This window comes from Bufo gargarizans, chromosome 1 (assembly GCF_014858855.1).
Source record: "Bufo gargarizans isolate SCDJY-AF-19 chromosome 1, ASM1485885v1, whole genome shotgun sequence".
Taxonomy (NCBI): domain Eukaryota; kingdom Metazoa; phylum Chordata; class Amphibia; order Anura; family Bufonidae; genus Bufo; species Bufo gargarizans.
Window position 1 is genome coordinate 590,253,789 of NC_058080.1, and position 17,184 is coordinate 590,270,972.

Sequence of the window (17,184 nt, forward strand, 5' to 3'; positions counted from 1 at the left end):
GTGTTTCTCCTCTCATTGGTTGCTTGGTGGACATAGAGGTAGCAAGGAGCAGCACACTATATGTGCAGGGTCTGCTCTCCTGAATGTAGATGCCCAATGGCATAATCCTGCCTAACAGACCACCTTGGTGCTGGTAGGCGGGCACAGATGTGTTTTGATTAAAATATATTGGCTGAGAGTCTCAGATTGTATCATATCAGAATGATGTCACAGTCCAGTGTGGTAAATACACTCCACACTGAACACAGAGGGGAAGGGAAAAGGTATTAGGCCTGGAACCTAGGGAAAGGGAAATGGTCACACCTAGTGACTCCCTGACTGCTATCAGTGTGAACAGACCTTGATGGTTGTAATGTTCATACGCAGGAATCTAAGCTCTATCTAACCCTAACAGGGCCCTGCAGACAGTGTCAGGCAGGGCCGTCTTTAGCACAGGGCAAAAGTGGCAGCTGCCCCGGACCAAGTTGCTCCTAGGGGGCCCAAGGCAGCTGCTTCTTGAGCCCCGCTGGCAACTGCCCACAAATTATTTTTTGTCCCATAAGACCCATTTTTCCCCCAAAAGTGGAGGGAAAATGCCCATTATGAAAGCGCTGATTAGGACCGGAAAGCGGTGAAAGATCTGTACTCACCGCTTCCTTGTTCTCGGCTGTCGGCTGTGCAGTGGCAGCCTTCACAGCCGACAGCCGAGGTCCAGAAAGAAGAGAGAGCGCGCTAGTGGTGAGGAGCGGCGGCGTCCAGGAGCAAGAGAAGTAAGTTGTTTGTTTATTTTATTTGCGCTAATAGCTGGGGGCTGATACATGAGGCTGGGGACTGATATAGGAGACTGGGATGAAGCGGGGGGGGCTGATGTATGAGGCTGGGGGGCTGATATATGAGGCTGGGATGCTGATACATGATACTGGGGGGCTGATATATGAGGCTGGGGGGGCTGATATATGAGGCTGGGGGGGCTGATATGAGGCTGGGGGGCTGATATATGAGGCTGGGATGCTGATATATGAGGCTGGGATGCTGATACATGATACTGGGGGGCTGATATATGAGGCTAGGGGGCTGATATGAGGCTGGGGGGCTGATATGAGGCTGGGGGGCTGATATATGAGGCTGGGGGGCTGATATATGAGGCTGGGGGGCTGATACATGAGGCTGGGGGGCTGATACATGAGGCTGGGGGGCTGATTCATGAGGCTGGGGGGCTGATTCATGAGGCTGGGGGGCTGATTCATGAGGCTGGGGGGCTGATACATGAGGCTGGGGGGGCTGATATATGGCGCTGGGGGCTGACATATGGCATTGGGGGGCTGATATATGACATTGGGGGGCTGATATGAGGTCTGATTCAGGGTCTTACTAACATTGGGGGTCTGATTGGGGCTGTCAGCTGAGGTCAGATTAACATTGGGGGTCTGATTGGTGGTCTGACCTGAGGTGTAATGGAAATTTTTTTTTCTTATTGTCCTCCTCTAAAACCTTATGGGCCGGTGTGTCTTATAGGGCAAAAAATACGGTACTTGCTTGCTCCTCCTCCTGACCTCCCCTGCCCTTTCCATACGCCGTGCGCCATGACGTCACCTGCAACGCTAGGGTGAGCCAAGCCCCGGTCTCCTTATACTGCAGAGCGGTGCCCACTTCCAGCCCTGAGCCCAGCTGCCCAGAGCACTGATCCTGATGGAGTCTTCAGAACTGTAATTACGGTAATTCACTGTAAGCTATATTATATTTATTTATTTTTGTGTGTGTTGTGGTAGAAGGCATGATTGCATGCTAGGGTGTGGGAAGGCGGGATCCAGGGGGCCCAAGTAAATTCTTGCCCAGGGTCCAATCAATATTAAAGCAGCCCTGGTGTCAGGACACGGATGGCCTATTGCTTCCCAGATGAAGGAATAGGAGACAACCTCAGGCCTAATATCTGCAGGTAGGGGAAAACAGCAAACAACAAAGAATATAAACTTAACTTCCAGAAGTATGCGGACGAGCAGGAAATCAGAGAGAACCAACACCAGGACTTCCACAAACAAGGAGCTATCAACTGCATAGCATGATGGGTGAGGCCGTAGAGAAGGAATGACCACTTAAGCTACACCTGAGACAAGAGGTGTGGTCATCCCCAGAAACAACACAGAAAGGTGAAACCAAAGAGGCTGTCAATCACGTGCAGCCAGTCTCCTCTATCTTCTAGTCCCTGTCACGAGCGGGACCGTAACAAATGAGGGCTTAGTCCATATATAATGTTTGCATCTATTGTCTTAGTGCATTATTATCTGTGATTTTTTTTTCAATGGTTCTCCTAACCCCTGAACATGACATGGAGTATTGTTAAGAGGAAGATGAGAGACACCAGACCCAACAATGCAGATGAACTGATGGCCGCTATCAAATCAACCTAGACTTCCATACCACCTCAGCAGTGCCACAGGCTGATCGCCTCCATGCCACGCCACATTGATGCAGTAATTCACGCAGAAGGAGGCCCTGACTAAGTATTGAGTGCATATACTGTACATACTTTTCAGTAGGCCAACATTTCTGTATTTAAATCATTTTTTAATTGGTCTTATATATTAATCTAATTTTCTAAAAAACTAACTTTTGGGTTTTCATTAACTGTAAACCATAATCCTCAGCATTAAAATAAATAAATGCTTAAAATAGATCACTCTGTGTGTAATGAATCTATAGAATAAATTTCACTTTTTGAATTGAATTACTGAAATAAATAAACTTTTTGACGATATTCAAATTTATTGAGATGCACTAGTATTCAACTATCAATCATATTTTAATTAGTATAATTTCCAAACTGAGTTTGTTTTCAATTAATACTTTTTACCCAAATCAGATGTAGGCACTACCCCGAAACCCCAAATAGCTTTCACTGGTAGCAAATGATAGACGTTCAGTATGTAGGACATCGTGCGGTGCTAGCACACGATCCTGTTGTGGTGAAATGATCATTTAGGCTCCTGCAGCCTTCTGTTTATTTACTGCTTAATTATAACCTGCTGATTGCTTTTTTGGCCCCATGGAGCAGCCATAAAACTCTGATGCATGCCTCACATTAATAATTCAGATCCTCCTTAGTTAAACAATATTCCAAAATCTTTTAAAATATTTTCCCCACGTTGACATGCCTGTAACTAAAGACAATAGATAAACACCTAAATTAATAGATGTGGCTATGTTACCTACTGTGGGGTTTCGCTCTGGTAGATAGGGTAAGTGGGCGCAGTACAGGGGCAAAATACAAGTTCTTAACTCAAAACATCAGTGTTTATTCACACTTGAGGCAATTGCAGAAAACAGCAGGTGACTTTGCAGTCTTGGTGTTAATTCACACACAGTGGAAAGTTCATATAACACAAGTCACCTTGCTGGCAGTTCTGCCTCCAGTAGTCCACAGCAAGCTTTAGGGGGCCTGATTCCCCAACATGCGGCTCTCAGCCCTCCAGCACGGCAAAGAGCCTCAGATCCCCAAAAACAAAGACATCTCTGCTGAGCCCAGCTGCCTATTTAAGGACAGCCAGGTGCTGCCAAAACCCGGACCGGCACTTAAACTCCGGTCTGGTATTTGACCTCACCTCGCTGGAAACCAGCCCAGCCGCACATGCTGGGAGGAAAATACCTGCCTTGCCAGACACAACCCCTCACTGTGACACATACCTCCCATCCCTCTTTGTTCAACCCTAAGGGGGTGGACATACGCCAGACAATGCACCCAGGACAGGACATCTGCGTTTACCTGCAACCGGCCTGCTCTGTGTTCTACCGAGAACTTAACCCCGATGAACTTCTGCAGAGACAAAAACCATCTGGTGACCCGGGCATTCATGTCTTTGGCATGGCTCATCCACTTGAGAGGGGAGTGGTCGGTCACCAGGCGGAACTTTCTCCCCAACAAATAGTAGCAAAGAGACTCAAGTGCCCACTTGATAGCCAGGCACTCTCTCTCCATTGTACTGTATCTGGTTTCAGCTGGGGGGAGCTTGCGGCTTAGGAAGACAACAGGATGCTCCTCCCTGTTGACTTCCTAAGACAGTACAGCACCGAAGCCTACTTCAGAGGCATCCATGTGTACCAAAAACTCCCTCTTGAAGTCGGGCATCACCAAAATCGGTGACCCAAACAGGGCCAACTTCAAAGCGGCAAAAGCCTCTTCCGCCCAATCATCCCAGCGAACCATCACTGATTTTCGTCCCTTCAAGAGCCCTGTCAAGGGCGCGGCTAGAGTAGCAAAGTGGGGAACAAACCTCATGTAATAGCCCACCATTCCCAGGAATTACTTTATTTGCCTAGTGGTGACAGGTCAGGGCCAATTCCATATCGCCTCTATTTTGTTAACTTGGGGTTTGATGACAATGAAATACCCCAGGTACTTAGTCTCTTCTAACCCTATCGCACATTTTTTTGGGTTAGCATTGAGGTCAACTTTCCGAAGGGAGTCCACTACAGCCTACACTTTTGGTAGGTGACTTTCCCAGTCGGTACTGTGGATGGCAATATCAGCCAGGTAAGCTGAAGCGTACCGACTATGTGGACGAAGCACAATGTCTATTACTATACAAAAGGTCATCCAGACCAAAAAATCCTTTTAGGGATATTACCCCTATTCCCCTGACGAAGTCGCAACAGCGGCGAAACATGTCGGGAGGGGCAGTAATTATGTATGTGTGATTTTAGACAGGGCTGAGCAATAGAAACAATACATCAGCTGAGGATAGATAGAGTGACTGAGTGGATGCATGTGGGGATGGGCTGGAATGCCGGCAGATAGTAATCTGAGTGTGGTGATACAAACAGCCACATTTCACAAACGCTGGTAGTGATTAATCGGCATGTGGTGATACAAAAAAGCAATATTGTGTGAACGCTGGCAGGGAATCTGCACATTGTGATACAAACAGCCACAATGTATGTACACTGGCAGTGATCAATCTGCATGCGGTGATAGATTTAACCACATTGTGTGAACGCTGGCAGTGAATCTGCATGTGGATATATAAAAAGCCACATTGTGTGAACGCTGGCAGTGAATTTGCACATGGTAATACAAACAGCCACAATGTATGTACACTGGCAGTGATCAATCTGCATGCGGTGATAGATTTAACCACATTGTGTGAATGCTGGCAGTGAATCTGCACGTGGTGTTACAAATAGCCACATTGTATGAACACTGGCAGTGAACAATCCGCATGTGGTAATGCAAATAGCCACATTATATGAACACTGGCAGCGAATAATCTGCAGGTGGTAATATATAGCCACATTGTATGTATGCTGGCAGTGAGGTATTTGAATGAGGCGATACAAATGGCCACAGTGTATAAATGCCGCAAGTGAGCAATTTGAATGTGGTAATAAAAATAGCCACAGTGCATGAACGCTGGCAGGGAACAATTGATATGTGGTAATACAGACAGCCACATTGTGTGTGCACCTAGTGAATTGAGCAGAAAACTGCTAAGTAGTGTTGCGCAGACTTATAATAAACAGTGTGGCTGCCTGATCGCCAATTTGTGATAAGTCCCAATCGTCCCTAGTGGCTACTGTGGATGGTGACAGATGGACATGAGTCTGTTCCATATACAACAATGTGGTAATAATATCCATAAACACACAGATAAATAAAGCACCCACTCAGTCCTCCCAGCAATTCCAAGACTACAAGTGACATATTGCCAGTCCCTGATAGTTTTAATTGTTCATGATCTGTCGTCTGTAGGTTTAATTTTAAAGGTACAAATTAAAGAATTAGTTTAATATGCATTAAACTTTTTTGTTGGGGCCCCTAAAGGGATTTTTTGGTCTGGATGACCTATTGTATAATAAGTGAATTTTCATACCGAGGGCTCCTACCTAGGGCTCATTTTGTTGTTTACAATGTCCATTAGTCGCAAAAAAAAGTGGCAGGGGTGCCATGCAGACCAAAGGGTAAGACCTTATATTGATACAGCCCCTCAGGCGTGATGAATGCAGTTTTCTCTTTGGCAGCCTTCGATAAGGGCACCTGCCAGTACCCTTTCGTGAGGTCTAAAACAGAAAAATTCGGAGCTTGTCCTAACCTCTCAATGAGCTCATCCACCCAGGGCATGGGATATGCATCGAATTTGGAAACCTCTTTAAGTTTTCGAAAGTCGTTACAAAACCACAACGTCCCGTCCGGCTTAGGTATCAATACTATAGGACTGGCCCACTCACTTTTTGACTCCTCAATGACATTTAGCTGCAACATTAGCTGCACCTCCTCCAATATGGCTTGTCGCCGAGCCTCGGGTACCCGGTATGGTTTTAATTGGACTTTTGAATGAGGCTCAGTGACAATGTCATGCTGGATTATGGAAGTGCGTCCAGGGAGGTCCAAGAACACATCTGTGTTCCGACTAACGAACTCCCTGGCCTCCTGAGTCTGTTTAGAGGAGAGGCTGTCAGCAATTTTTACTGTGGCAGCTGCCTATCTTGCATCATACAGAGGGACCGGTACCTCTTTTCCTAGACAACCCGGCCGTGGTCTGTCTTATGTACAGGTTTCCCTATCTTTCCACAGTTTGAGTAAATTCACATGGTAAACCTGCTCCGGCTTTTGCCGTCCTGGCTGGTGTACCTTGTAGTTTACATCTCCAATTTTCTCGAGTACCTCGTAGGGCCCCTGCCACTGCTAGGAACTTACTGTCCACGGTCGGCACCAGAACCAAAACCCGATCACCTGGGTTAAAGATCCGGACCCGAGCCTGCCAATTATAGACCCGACTCTGGGCTCGCTGAGCTGCCTCCATATGCTCCCTAGCAAGAGGCAACACTGTCTCTATCCGATCTTGCATCTGGGTAACGTACTCAATGACACTTTTATGTGGAATGGGTTGTTGTTCCCACGCTTCTTTGGCCACGTCCAAGAGACCGCAAGGGTGTCTGCCATATAGCAGTTCGAAGGGCAAGAACTCAGTAGAGGCCTGGGGTACCTCTCGCACTGCGAACATGAGATAGGGCAGAAGGAGGTCCCACTTCTTCAGATCTTTAGACACTACCTTTTTCAACATATTTTTTAATGTTTGGTTAAACCGTTATACCAGTCCCTCCATTTGCGGATGGTAAACGGACATCTGTAGTTGTTATATGTGCAGCAACTTACGAGAGTTTTTTTCTCATCACCTTGGACATAAAAGGGTCCCTTGGTCAGTCAGAACCTCTTTAGGTAGTCCTACTCAGGAAAACATCTCCATTAACTCCTTAACTATGAGTTTGTCCGAGGTATGTCGCAGTGGCACCACCTCCAGGTACCGAGTGGCATAGTCTAGAATGACTAAGATGTGTTGATACTCTCTTGCGGACTTCGGTACTGGGCCTATGAGGTCCATAGCTATTCGGTCAAACAGTATTTCGATAAGAGGAGAGGTACTAGAGGACTACGGAAGTGTGGCTGGGGGCTAGTTATCTTGCAGGTCGGGCAAGACTTACAAAACCCTTCCACTTCTTTGAATATGCCGGGCCAGTAAAACTGCTGTAGAATACGATCCTGAGTTTTCTTAAGCCCCAGGTGACCCCCAAGAACGTGTCGGTGGGCTAGATCTAACACAAGCTTGCAATAATCCTTGGGGACCACCAACTGTTCAATAGGCTCACCCCGTAGTTGGTTTACCCGATACAACATATCCTGATGAACCACAAAACGGGTAAACACTGACTCTGCACGCATCCTCCACCAATTGTGGGGTTTTGCTCTGGTAGATAGGGTAAGCGGGCGCAGTACAGATGCAAAATACAAGTTCTTAACTCAAAATATCAGTGTTTATTCATACTTGAGGCAATTGCAGAAAACAGCACGTAACTTTGCAGTCTTAGTGTTAATTCCCACATAGTGGAAATTTCATATAATACAAGTCACCTTGTTGGCAGTTCTGCCTCCAGTAGTCCACAGCAGGCTTTAGGGGGCCTGTTTCCCCAGCATGAGACTCTCAGCCCTCCAGCACGACAGAAAGCCTCAGATCCCCAAAAACAGAGACATCTCTGTTGAGCCCAGCTGCCTATTTAAGGACAGCCGGGTGCTGCCAAAACCCGGACCGGCACTTAAACTCTGGTCTGGTATTTGACCTCACCTGGCTGGAAACCAGCCCAGCCGCACATGCTGGGAGGAAAATACAGTTGTGCTCATAAGTTTACATACCCTTGCAGAATTTATGATTTCTTAACCATTGTTCAGAAAATGTGAATGATTACACAAAAACTTTTCTTTCACTTATGGTTAGTGGTTGGCTGAAGCCATTTATTGTCATACAACTGTGTTTACTCTTTTTAAATTATAATCACACCACAATCTACCCAAATGACCCTGATCAAAAGTTTACATACCCTGGTGATTTGGCCTGATTACATGCACACAACGTGACACAAAAGGGTTACAATGGCTATTAAAGGTAACCATCTTCACCTGTGATCTGTTTGCTTTTAAATAGAGGGTGTGTATAAAAGTTCAATGACTTTCTTGACTCCTGACAGACTCTTGCAACGTTCATCCAGTGCTGCACTGATGTTTGGATTCTAAGTAATGGGGAAAGCAAAAGAACTGTCAAAGGATCTGCGGGAAAAGGTAGTTGAACTCTATAAAACAGGAAATGGATATAAGAAAATATCAAAGGACTTGAGAATGCCAATCAGCAGTGTTCAAACTTTAATTAAGTGAAAAAGTAGGCGTTCTGTTGAAACCAAACCACGGTCAGGTAGACCAACTAAACTTTCAGCCACAACTGCCAGAAATATTTTTCGGGATGCAAGGAAAAACCCACAAAAAACTTCAGGTGAAATACAGGACTGTCTGAAAGAATGTGGTGTGACTGTTTTAAGATGCACAATAAGGAGGCACTTGAAGAAAGATGGACTGCATCACCTGATTTGTTTGTTCCTGCTTGGCTTCCGATTTCCTGTCCGTCTCATCCTCTGGTCTTGGCGTGCTCTCCTGGTTTGACTTCGGCTTATCCTGACGATTCTCTGCTTGCTCCTCCGGTACCTTTTTGCTTTCTTGGTTTTGACACGGCTTGTTTGACTTTTCTGTTTATGTGTTGTTTGTCTTCCCTGCACTATCCTAGCTAATGGTTTGTCGACCAGTTGTCCCTTGTCGCTAGGACTTGCGAGGCAAGTAGGCAGAGACAGAGTTGAGGGTGGAGGGTGGAGTTGAGGGTGGAGTTCAGTGGTCACTACCCCACCCCCTGTGTGTGTGACAAAAGTGAAATTCAGAAATTTCATCTCCATATTCCATTAATTTTTGTGGAACACCTAAGGCTACTTTCACACTTGCGTTCAGAGCGGATCCGTCTGGGGTCTGCACAGACGGATCCACTCATATAATGCAGACGATGGGATCCGTTCAGAACGGATCCTTCTGTATTATATAAAAAAAAATAATTCGAAGTGTGAAAGTAGCTCGGACGGATCCGTCCAGACTTTACATTGAAAGTCAATGGGGGACGGATCCGTTTGAAAATTGAGCCATATTGTGTCAACGTCAAACAGATCCGTCCCCATTAGACTTACATCCGTTTGCCTCCGCACGGCCAGGCGGACACCCGAACGCTGCAAGCAGCGTTCAGGTCTCCGCCTGCTGAGCGGAGCGGAGGCCAAACGCTGCCAGACTGATGCATTCTGAGCGGATCCGCATCCACTCAGAATGCATTAGGGCTGGACGGATGCGTTCGGGGCCGCTTGTGAGAGCCTTCAAACGGAACTCACAAGCGGAGCCCCGAATGCTAATGTGAAAGTAGCCTAAAGGGTTAACAAAGTTTGTAAAATCAGTTTTGTATACCTTGATGGGTGTAGTTTCTAAAATAGGGTCATTTTTGGGTGGTTTCTATTATGTAAGCCTCACAAAGTGACTTCAGACCTAAACTGGTCCTTAAAAAGTGGGTTTTTGGAAATTTTCAGAAAAATATCAAGATTTGCTTCCAAACTTTTAAGCCTTCTAATGTCCCCAAAAAATAAAATGTATTTTTCAAAATGATCCATACATAAAGTAGACATATGGGAAATGTAAAGTAATTACTATTTTTGGAGATATTGCTATATATTATAAAAGTTGAGAAATAGAAATTTGCTAATTTTAAATTTTTGGGGGTAAATTTGGTTTTTATTTTATGAATATTTTTTATTTTATTTTTTACTAATTTTTACCACTGTCATGAAGTATGATATGTGACGAGAAAAAAAATCGCAGAATGGTCTGTATAAGTAAAAGCATTTTAAAGTTATTTCCACATAAAATGACACATGTCAGATTTGCAAAAAATGGCCTGGTTAGGAAGGTGAAAACAGGCCCGGGGTTGAAGGGGTTAAAATGCATAATGCGTATTCCCACCTTCTGTTTATTGTTTTCTTTATTTTTCATGCTCAGTTCCATCCTTCAAGTGCCTTCAGCCTTGTCTTCAGTTACAAGCTGTGACAATTACAGGTAGATTACTGCAGCAGAAAGGTCACTCCCCCAGAGAAAGGACACATACCCCCGAGAAAGGTCACGCCCGCTGATTTCCGAGCTTGAATAAATCTAGCAGAGTGATTAATGAGGAGATCTTTGGATCCATGTGAGGTACAGGGCTGGTTCTGGCTAACCAGGTCTTGCTCTCTTCTGCCTGGTGACCCGTACCCACTTCTTGTTCCTCTGCTGCTGATAGATGGCCCTGGCTCCAAAATTCCATGTGCTCTCCTTGCAGGCCGTGGCCTGCTCCTGCTTCCAAGGTTCCCCATCCTGTCTCTAGGGTGTTTGTACACTCTTGCTGACTCTGAGTTTTTTGGCGGTCATTTTGGAGCATTTCTGCCTCAAAACACCCATTGGTTAAAAAAGTGTCAAAAAAGTATCGAAAACACATTAAAAAAGACACAGGAAAAACGTGGGAAAAACGCACTGAAAAATAGCTCGTGGATCAGCTTGGAATCATGTGTATTTTTTCACGTGTTTTCAAAATCCATGGTGCGAACAGCCTTTTAGATAAATGTGCAGAAAGTCCGCACAAATGCTCATGATGATTTTTTGTGTTTCTACAGCCAAACCACACCAAAATCTAAACATTTCTATTAGCACTTTTTGGTGTGGATTTGATGTAGTGTTGCCGCTTATCTCAGACCTCTAGAAAAGGGTAACATCCGCAGCTAAAATTGCAAACAAAATTGAAATGCTGTAAATTCCTAAATTCATACAGCAGGTCAAGTTTCACACAGAAAGCATTTGCAAAGTGTACTTGAAATTAGTTTAATCTGTTTAATCTCATACACTTTGCTGGTACTGTACTACACATGTATTCCGCTACATGTGGTGGTATCTTTCAAGTTCAGCTCACGTCCTGAACTGTTCCTGCCTACGGCTGGCTACTTGATTGTGTTTAAGCTGCCTTTCAATAGTGGAAGGTGCCTGAGTTTTTGGTAACATACATAGTAACATAGAAAGGGTACATTCACACAATTGTGTTGCCACCATTCCCGTGTTGAAGACCGTAAAACAACGGTCTGAAAAACACAGACATTGGCCATATGAACGCTGCATGGCTGTGTGGGCCCATTGCCTTCAATAGGTGTGTGATAATCAAGATAAGGCAAAAGATTGTACATGTGCTACTGAGGCACATTGAAGGCAGGTCCGTCCAGTTCAGCCTGTTATTCTGCACAGTTGATCCAGAGGAAAGCAAAAAAACATATGAGATAGAAGCCAATTTTTCTCATCTTAGAGGAAAAAAATTCCTTCCCAACTCCAATCAGGCAGTCAGAATAACTCCCTGGATAAACAGCACTTCTCCAGAAATCTAATCTAATAACTATAGCCTATAATATTATTACACTCCAGAAATACATCCAGGCCCCTCTTGAACTTTTTTAGCAAGTTCACCATCACAACCTCTTGGCAGAGAGTTCCTTAGATTCACTGCTATTACAGTAAAGAATCCTCTTTTACGATGGAGAAACCTTCTGTCCTTTAGACATGGAGGATGTCCCCACATCACAGTTCTGGTTATAAATAGATCATAGGAGAGATTTCTGTATTGATCTTAGATATAGTTATACATAGTTATTAGATCTCCCCTCAGTCGTCTTTTTCCTAAACGAAATAACTCTAATTTTGATAATCTTGACCCTCGGCTGCCTGGCCTGAACTCTGACTTGCTACGGGACTCTTCTGCTACTTCCTCTTTACTGGAACCGTGTCAGGACAATCTCACAGTTGCCTAATCAATTTATTCTGAGTTGGCCTGGAATAAAGAAACACTAATGTCAGACTTTTAGGAAGGGTTGTCAGTGCGAATCAAGGATAAACTGGTGGGTCAAGACTCTATAGGCCTTGGTATGTCTAGTTACCCTCATTGACCTTCGGTTCCAGGAGCGAGCCACAAAGGCAGCTCATGAGATGAGACCTTCTCGACAGACACCTCCATTTAAAGAAACACTGTTTCCTTTGTCTCCCTCAAACCCTGCACCAGCGACCATGCATATGGAAAGAGTCAGGTTTTCCAAAGAAGAACGTCTGTGCAGGCGCTCTAACAATCTGTGTGTAACGAGGGGCAGGCTTCCTTCGCAGCACCGCCGGCTACCAGCGCAAGGAGATGGGCAAGGATGTCACAGGGCATAGTTGCACCTCAGCCCCGTTCAAGTCAATGGGGCTGAGCTGCAATACGAAGCACAGTCGCTATATTATGTACGGTGCTGTGCTTGGTAAGTACCTGGGAGGCCGCTTCACTCACCAGAGGTCTGGTGAGTGTTGTAGATTCCCAAAATAGCTGATCGGTGGGGCTGCCGGGACTCAGACCCTGATCCACTAAATTTACCATTCCATACACAGTTAATAATGGAATACCCGCTTTAAGAAAGGGCACATCTGTAATAGGAGCCATATATACATGTTAGAAAAAAATTCATATAGCAAAAATAAATACCATTACAAAAGAAAAGACACACACTAAATAAAAGCATGCAAAACATAATACATTAGTATGCTCTGAGGAGATGTATAACCACCTAAATAATGTTGTGTCACATGATATATACTTTAAATGGCTGCTTCAGACAGATGTCATACACTGGCTTCCACTAAAGATGCTACAAAAATGGACTGTTGTCAGGCACTGCTGGAGATGATGATTTTTTTGTGTGATCTTCTTTTGTAAAAATAGGACAGAAATACATCTCCCAGCATGTCCAGACTGTTATTCTGGGGCATCAGTGAACTTTATAGAGAGATGGGTATAAGGGGACAGTACTATAAATCCTAGCATGTCCAGATTGTTGTTATGAGCCATCAGTGGACATTACGTGGAGAGGGATGTGAGGAGAGAACTAAAACTCCCAGCATGCCCAGACTGTTATTATGATGCATCAGAGGCCATTACATGAAAAGAGGTATAGGAAGAAAGAGAGCTACAACTCTGAGAATGTCCAGACTGTTTTGGGCGATATAATAGGAAATAGCTATAACTCCCAGCATCCAGCATTTCTAGGAGATTGGGAGCTATCAGAGGAAAGTACAGGGAGTGAGCATAAGGAAATAACTACAACTCCTAGTATTTGACAACTTGTATAGGTAAACGCTAACCTCTCACAGACACACAGCACATGAGCTCCACCCACATGGTGACATCATTTAGGTCCTTATATGCTCTTTAATACTTCTCTGAACTGCTGAACTTTCTCTGTCAATGGGTAAATTGGATGAAATGAAATAAGCTGGAATGGAAGGAGCAAGTTGAAAAGGCTGAGAGGCAGCTGACAGATCTCAAGGGAGTGGGAGGGAAAGTGGCCATGGGGGCCAAGGGCAGGGACTCCTATAGCAGTGTAGGCAGATTTATTTGCCTTCAGTGTGGTTAAGCCTCTCTCCTCTCCTGAACTTCTTGTTCAGTATGTATGTGTTATGTTGGGCTTATTCAGTCAGCCATTCTGTAGCCAAAGATGGGGATGGACTAGGGATAAGACAAAGTACTTTGTCTGCAAGATCTCTCCTAAACTGCTTATGATAGCAGTTTGGGGAGCACATCGTAGATATACTGTGCGTACACAATGGATTAAATGCATTTATATGATTTATGTTTTTTCTGACTTTAGTTCTCGTTTAACAACCCCTTTAAAAAATGACCCGCATAAATATTTAATTTACGCTTTAATTCTTCTATTCAAAACAGAAATTGATTATTTTAATCATTTCATTGTTGTACTACCTCATACTGTGTTTTATTTCTTTTTTTGCTCTCTGTTTTGCAGTTTGTAAGAGAACACGTAGTGCAGATGTCGTTAGAGGATTACATAAGCTGGCTTCAGACTCGACTGGCTTCCTCAGCAACAAGTAGGGCTCAGAGTGCCCCACCACAGAGATGTCCTCCACAACTCCATGCAGTAACATAGGACCATCATTCAAAGAAACACTTCACATGTCTCAACACTTAGGTTTTTGTGCTGGTTTTGTTTGTTTTTTACAGCTTTTTTATGTTTTGTTTAATGACGTCCCTTAACAAGATTATGTATTTCACCTTTGATAAATATTTGATTTGTACTTTTTTACATAGTTATTGAGAATACACAGTTGATGCATGCACTGTTTACAGACATTGTAAGCTTTCTATAATTCTTCATGAGGTGACACTAAATATGTAACCCAACAGAGATACTGCATATCTATTTGACAACTGTTAAGTGTCCTAATAGGAATTATCATGTAGGCTCAATTCACAATAAGTTTGGCCATATGGTTGACAGTTTGAGTCTTAAAATTAGGCTTCATGCACCCAACCATATCTGTTTTGTGGTTTGCAAATCGTGGATCCGCAAAGTACGGATAACGGCAATGTGTTCCGCACACATTAAAAATGCCTATTCTTATTCGCAAAATGGGCAAGAATAGGATGTTCTATTTTCTTTTTTTTTCTCTTTTTTTGGATGAATAGGCATTTGGATGCATTCAGCAGACGGTGTGCTGTCCGCATTTTTTGCAGCCCCATTGAAATGAATGGGTCCACATCGAATCCGCAAAAATTAGGGATCGGGTGCAGACCAAAGAAACAGTTGTGCGCATGATGCCTTAAAATAAAAAAAGGAAGTCTGTGAATAAATACTGTACAGCAAGGATCCCTTTTTTCTATCTTTTCAGCTAACAATGGAGGAGATTAAATGTGGAGAAACAATCGTTACCCTGCAAACAGTATGCACATGTCTACAGCATTGTGTGAAACGTGAAACCATTAACATGCAGACACAGCAGGCTGTATCTTTACCTGTGGAGCGTGCAACCACCTTAACAAACATTCGTAGAAATGTCACTCCATTCATCGCATGACAAATGTTCATTTAACGAAGGCTGCATCTGTATGTTAAGAGTGGTCAGTGGCAGAGTCATGAAAAAGGCCCAAAAAAGTTCACTTCCCCATGAATAAAAAAAAATTGATCCATCAGATGGATACCAACTATTTGCCTTTTTGCGAAGGGGCAGTTCGATGATCTGTTATAGGCGTATTCCCATCTTAGAAAGACCCCCACTGATAAAGTCTTGGCAATATGCCGTCACTTTATAAAATGGGAGTAAAGCCTGTATTAGACAGGCAGATCAGCAAGCAATTGTTGGGAGGCAAGCGTTCCCTCCCGGAAATCACTTGCTAGCTAGCGGAAGAGACCTCTGCTATTACATACAGTGTTTTCCACCGCAGCATAGGGAGGAGCGATCACTATACCATCGCTCCCCCCTATGTTGTCTAGTGGTTTGCCAGAGGTAGATCGCTATTAGACAGCACTGATTTTTAAACATGCTTAAAGGTTGTAGCTTTTAATGGCACCATTTTATGGGTACATATACTCATTGATTAACTATCCTTGGGGGGGTTGTCACTTCAGTAAGTGGCATTTATCATGTAGAGAAAATTAATACAAGCCACTGAGTAATATTTTGTGATTGTCCATATTGCTTCCTTTTCTGGCTGAATTCATTTTTCCATCAAGTTATACACTATTCGTTTCCATGGTTACGACCACCCTCGTACTTGCACACTATAGGAAAAAACGCCAGCCTCTAAGGTGACTGTGACCGTGGGAGCGCACATAGGCTGTTGCTTTTTTATAGCATGCACGCACAGCCACGCTGATGGATTGCAGGATGGTCACAACCATAGAAGCAAGCAGTGTATAATGTGATTATTAATCCAGCCAGCAAAGGAAGCAATATGGATAATAACAATACATTAGTAAGTGCCTTGTATTAACTTCCTCTACATAAAAAATGCTATTTGCTGAGGTGACAAAACCCCTTTAACTTTCTGGGGAGAAAATGACTTTTTACATTGTAGATTTTGCAGTGTTCACTTTGCACCTTCTTCATTACCTTATTTTTACCTTCTGGGTCAGTACGAATACAGCAATAAAACAAATATATATAAATATATTTTACTACTTTGCACAATAAAACCAATAACTTTTTTATTTTGCTTTCTATAAAGCTGTCTGATGGCTTGATTTTTGGGGGACTACTTGTCATTGGTTTAATTTTGGGATACATAACAGATTTTTATCACTTTTAATTTCTTTTTTTGTGGCAGATATACAAAAAACTGTAATTCTGGCTTTTCTTTTTTTTTTTTTACGGCATTCACCATGCGAGAGAAATTAACGTCATTATTTTCCATTGAGAAGCATTTAGCATTGGAAAAAAAGGTGCATATGTTTTTCAAATTGGATACTTTTTTAAATTAAACTTATATTTTTTTTAACCATTTATTACTTCCAGTTCCACAAGGGGACTCTGGCTTGTGATCGTCCAATCGCTTCCAGAAATACACTGTACTACTTATGTAGTACAGTGTATTATGCTGTCAGAAGGATTCTGACAGACAAGCTGTTAGGCCGTGCTTCTGGATGGGCTAAACAATTTCATTTGCAGCTGTGCTGATACCTAACAGAGGCAGCCCCCTCCCTCTAAAAGAACTTAGATGCCATGGTCAAAGGGCTGGGATCTGCGATTCTACCGATCCTGGCCGTTACATCAGGAGCACAGCTGTCATGAGAGAGCTAAGCTCCTGCTCTTCTCTGTATGGGTAGAAGGCCCCTTAATGACCGCTGTAAAAACACGTATTGGCATGGGGTTAATGCGAGTCTGTCAGCAGTTTTGACAATGCTATGCCAGAGGCTGGGGAGAGAACATACCTTTTGTAGATCTTTTTTACATCAGCAGTAGTGAGAATATAAAGC

The 17,184-nt window shown here is 43.7% G+C and overlaps 1 protein-coding gene across 3 annotated transcripts in view; it reads left to right on the top strand.

Annotated features, from left to right (window-relative positions):
• CCDC60 (coiled-coil domain containing 60) overlaps positions 1–16,131 on the top strand; it is a 211,675-nt gene extending 195,544 nt beyond the window's left edge. For all 3 annotated transcript variants that reach the window (XM_044290877.1, XM_044290886.1, XM_044290894.1), the window contains one exon: positions 14,218–16,131. In XM_044290877.1, the coding sequence (XP_044146812.1) occupies positions 14,218–14,358 (141 nt within the window). In that variant the 3' untranslated portion in view covers positions 14,359–16,131. The remainder of the gene's footprint in view (positions 1–14,217) is intronic.
• Positions 16,132–17,184: the final 1,053 nt, after the last annotated feature.